The sequence below is a fragment of the Penaeus japonicus genome, unplaced genomic scaffold (genome assembly GCF_977035675.1).
Source record: "Penaeus japonicus unplaced genomic scaffold, GWHDUDI00000001_assembly GWHDUDI00000010, whole genome shotgun sequence".
Taxonomy (NCBI): Eukaryota; Metazoa; Arthropoda; class Malacostraca; order Decapoda; family Penaeidae; genus Penaeus; species Penaeus japonicus.
In genome coordinates, this window is record NW_028234412.1 from 622,923 (window position 1) to 627,922 (window position 5,000).

Genomic DNA, 5,000 nt, shown 5'->3' on the forward strand with positions numbered 1-5,000 from the left:
GTTTCGAATTTTTAATGAAAGTTTGTGCTCGGCCGCAGGCAATGAAAAATGAATCCACTTTATATATATTTTGTTTTAATCAAATTTTGATTGCTTATGTCACTATCTTAATTATCATTTACTATGTCAGTGTTTCATTACATCTGTGTGAGCATGTTGCTATTTCTTTTTTTGGGATTCTAATACTCAAATACATTTTCTTCTTATCTTTATCTGGTGTTGAGTAGAGTCAATAACAAGTTGAGCAAAGGAAGATACACTTGGTGTTTGCAAGTATTGCTTCAAGAGAATGTCAGTTAAGGTTACACACTACGTTGTATGTGTGTGTGTGTGTGTGTGTGTGTGTGTGTGTGTGTGTGTGTGTGTGTGTGTGTGTGTGTGTGTATGTGTGTGTGTGTGTGTTTTTAGGTTCTTTTAGTATGGAAACTAAATTGTTTAGGTCATGTATCCTGGAGGAGCGTTGGGTGATTAAAGCTACTAGAGGTAATCTGGCTGATGTTCCAAAGCCTCATGCTCACCGAGACACAAAGCCTAAAGATAGTCACGCGATAATGCATCTCATTTTGTACGAGGCAATAGAGATACTGTTACGCAACAGCCATCGAGGAACAGTCTCGCGACACAGAGGCTGTCCTAAGCCGGTTTCTAGATATTCTTCGACTTTTTGGCTTCCGTGAAGCTGTCGTGGAATAGTTGTGTTGCATTTATTGGATAAAGTATACTGTTGCAGAATACCCTAGACACCACGTTGCACGATTTTTTATATGGATTAACTGGAGACTTTTTTGCGTGTCTTAGTTTCCTACTTGCGGTTAGTTGATTATCATGTTGATGATGATGATATCAATCATGGTCATGGTTATGATATTGTTATGATAACCATGGATATTGATGACAATAATGATAATCATGATAACTATAAAAATGATATTTATAGTGATGATAACCATAGAAATAGTAATTGTAATTTGACAATTAGTTATAACGGTAATGGTATTTATAATGATGATAACTTTAAAAGCATTACCGTGATCATGAAAATGAAAATGGTCATAAAGATCATGATAAGAGCAATAATGAACAGAGTAATTACGCCAACAATCACAATGAAAATCAGGGAGAAAAAAAAAGACATTGTCATTAGTATGTACACCCCTGATTACAATTATATATATAATATATATATATATATATATTATATATAATATATATATATATATATATATATAAATATATATATATATATATATATTATATATTAGTAATAGTAGGAGTAATATTAGTCATCATAAACATTAGAGCTAATAATAAAGAAAGATAAAGTATGGTTATCTCTCCTCAGAAATTATCGAAACCTGGAATTACAAGAAATGGTTTTATTGCGGCTTCAGCAATCTAATGGCTACGTAGCACACAAAACAATTAAAGAATCAGTCATAGCGAGAAACTGAAAATGTTAACGGTGATAATGATAATGGGGAACTAGCAATGAATACATTAGCTGATGAAGTCACACTCAACAAGCAGATACATACGAGAAAATTTAGGTCGAGTACTCATATATTTTTTAAGAATTTACAAAGGAAAAGAGGCATACACACACACACACACACACACACACACACACACACACACACATATATACATATATATGTGTGTGCGTGTGTGTGTATGTGTGTATGTGTGTATGTATATATATATATATATATATATATATATATATATATATATATATATATATATATATATATATACGCGTGTGTGTGTGTGTGTGTGTGTGTGTGTGTGTGTGTGCGTCTTTCTCTTTCTCTCTCTCTCTCTCTCTCTCTCTCTCTCTCTCTCTCTCTTTATATTTCTCTCTTCTTATATATATATATATATATATATATATATATTATGTATTATTATATATATATATATATATATATATATATATATATATATATATATATATATAGAGAGAGAGAGAGAGAGAGAGAGAGAGAGAGAGAGAGAGAGAGAGAGAGAGAGAGAGAGAGATGTGTGTATATGTATATGTATATATATATATATATGTGTGTGTGTGTGTGTGTGTGTGTGTGTGTGTGTGTGTGTGTGTGTGTGTGTGGTGTGTGCCTCAATCGGCGTAGCTACCTACAGTTTTATGTGTTCTTTTTCTTAATGTATTGATTTACAAATCTATGTATGTATGCATACATTTACACATGCCCGTATGTATGTACGCATTCATCCATATATGTATGTATGCATTTAAGTAACTACTTATCTACAAGTCTATCTATTCATCCATTTATTTCTCTACCTCCTTATCAATGTAAGCAAAATCCCAGTAAAATTAAGATATAAAAATCCTCTGCCTGTGTCCATGAGGAACGACTTCCACTTCAGTAACCTTGAGAAGCGGACCGATGGGGGTGGGGGGTGGGGGGTAATGTAGGCCACAGATCTTGCACGTGGATTATCTCGTGACAGATAGTGAAAGAGATAAGAGAAGGATAATACACACACACACTAATACATACATGCATACATATATATATATATATATATATATATATATATATATATATATATAATATATTATATATATATATATATATATATATATATATAATATATATATATATATATATATATATAATATATATATATATATATATATATATATATATATATATATATTATATATATATATATATTATATATATATATATATATATATATATATATATATATAATATATTTATATATATATTATATATATATATATATATTCTGATCTTCATTTCTACCGCTTGCTATTTCCCCTTTTCTCCTCTCCGTTTCTCTCTTTCTACTCTCCCGCTTTCTCATCTCTATCTCCCTCTGTCTCCTCTCCAGCTCCCCCTTTCTTTCCCTCCTCTCCCCCATTCTCCTCTTGCCTCCCCTTTCTCCTCCCAATCTTCCCCTTTCTCCTCTTCCTCTCTCCATTTCTCCCTCTCTCTCTCCAGCTTTATTTTCTCCATCTCCCTCTTTCTCCCTCTCCGCTTTTCTCCCTCTCCTTCTCCCCCTTTCTCCTCCCCATCTCCCTCTTTTTCCCTCTCCCTCTCCCCATTTCTCCTCCCCATCTCCCCCTGTCTCCTCCCCATCTCCCTCTTTCTCCTCCCCATCTCCCCCTTTCTCCTCCCCATCTCCCTCCCTCTCCCTCTCCCTCTCCGCCTTTCTTTTCTCCCTCTCTCCCTCTCTCCCACGATCAACAACTCACGGTATCGGGAAGCTACACAGAAGACCGACTGATAGCGAGGAGGCGTGGATGCTCTTGATGCTGGTCGGGTGGAAGGTGAATCCCCGGCCGTTCCTCGGGTTCCTCTGGGAGCGCCATTGCTTCCTGGAGTCTTGGTAGTTCCTCTGGCGAGCTTGGTACGACAGGGAAGGTGACGGAGGACCGATAGCTTTTTCCATTTAATTTCAGGTCTCTTTCTTTAATGGGTTGTTTCACCCTTTTTTTTTTCTTCTTCTTTTTACTCTGTTATCTTCAGTTTTCTTTTTTTTTCAATTCTTTTTCTTTCTTTCTTTCTTTCTTTTTCTTTTTTCCCTCTTCTTTACCTATATGTATTTTGATAAGATTTCTTTCTGGGAGGTGCGTGTCAACGTCATTCTTAGTAATATATAGTATTTGTTTTTTTCTTTTTTTCTTTGTTTTTTCTTTTTTTTTCTTTTTTTCTATAATTCTTTTGGAGGTATCAATTGGTCAACAGAAACTAGTATATCAACCCATAACTAAAACAGACCAGGATAAGAAAGATATGAAGGTTTAAGTTCATCACAATAAGATAGAATATATATCGCTAGTCGCTATTCATTAGCGACTTCGAAAACAGCAACCTATATATCAAAAGCTTACTCATTAACCTATTTGCTTAATGGATCATAGATAACAAGCCCTTTGATCGAACTCTAATGCCCAATGCCTATAATTGCACATCTGAGAATGTTTTGGCAGACGAGTTTGTTGACGGAAGATGCAAACATCTCGATGCTGTTGGTGAATTCTTGAGGTAAGGGGAGGGGGGAGGGGGGAGGGGGGTGCTTGAATGAATAACGGAAGTAAAGGGAAGTGAGAGATAAGGGTGGAGGGAATGAAAGAGAGAGGGGGAGAGAAGAGAATGAGAGAGGAGAAGGGTGATAAAGGGAGAGAGGGAAGGAGAAAGAGAGAGAGAGAAAAGAGAAAGAGAAAAGGGAGGGGTGAGAACGGGAGAGAGGGAAGGAGAGAGAGAGAAGAGAAGAGAAAGAGAGAGAGAGAGAAAGAAAGGGACCGCTTTAGGACTTCCTAATTAGCTAAAGCCCGATATCAATTTCATCCCCCCTTCCCCCCCTCCCCCCCTTCAGCATCTGTAACTTTCGATCCTCTCAATAAATGCAACGTTACCATAGCAACGCCATCTATTCCCCCTCGTTAATTCCATGGAGCGAGATGTACTCTAGGGAGCTCACACGCCCTTTTTCAATCACACCAGCTAATTGGTAGACAAGGACCTTATATCCCGCGATAATCTCATTAATTGTCGTTCCTTAGGCGATTCTTATTAATCATTTTAGTATGAGTCAACAGAACGGGAACATTGATGGTGTCGTTGACGGTATCATTGTTATGGTTATCATTATTATCTTTGATGTAATTATCATCACTGCCAATATTATCATTTTCATCATTGATGTTAATATTATTGTTATTGTTATTATCTTTGTTATCATTATCGTTATCATTATTTTTAGCATTATTATAATTGTCGGTCTTATCATTGTCATTGTTATCATCATTGATTTTGTAATTCCTATCGTTATTATTTTCATGATGTCATTATCAATATCATTACTACTGTCAATATCATTATCTTTATCTTTACTATCATGATATCATAGTGCCATTATTAACACTATGAACATCGCCACCATCATTATTGCTACTATTAATACTATCATCATTATCCTTACTACTATCATTATTTTCATATCTATCT

At 35.3% G+C, this 5,000-nt stretch overlaps 1 protein-coding gene and 1 long non-coding RNA gene across 3 annotated transcripts in view; both read right to left on the reverse strand.

The window, feature by feature from the left end:
* The window catches only part of LOC122266929 (adenylate cyclase type 2), a 75,885-nt gene that overhangs the window by 52,688 nt on the left and 18,197 nt on the right, over nt 1-5,000 (reverse strand). The window contains exon 1 of one of the 2 annotated variants that reach the window (XM_086540428.1): nt 3,245-3,571. The exons of the other annotated variant lie outside the window; for it this stretch is intronic. Coding sequence (XP_086396554.1) covers nt 3,245-3,441 — 197 coding nt within the window. The 5' untranslated portion in view covers nt 3,442-3,571. Of the gene's footprint in view, nt 1-3,244; nt 3,572-5,000 lie in introns of those variants that run through there. 2 annotated transcript variants of the gene reach the window in all.
* Nucleotides 3,655-5,000, reverse strand: part of LOC147471059 (uncharacterized) — a 2,189-nt gene continuing 843 nt past the window's right edge. Inside the window, exon 2 of the long non-coding RNA XR_015191297.1 lies at nt 3,655-3,759. This is a non-coding gene — a long non-coding RNA (uncharacterized LOC147471059). The remainder of the gene's footprint in view (nt 3,760-5,000) is intronic.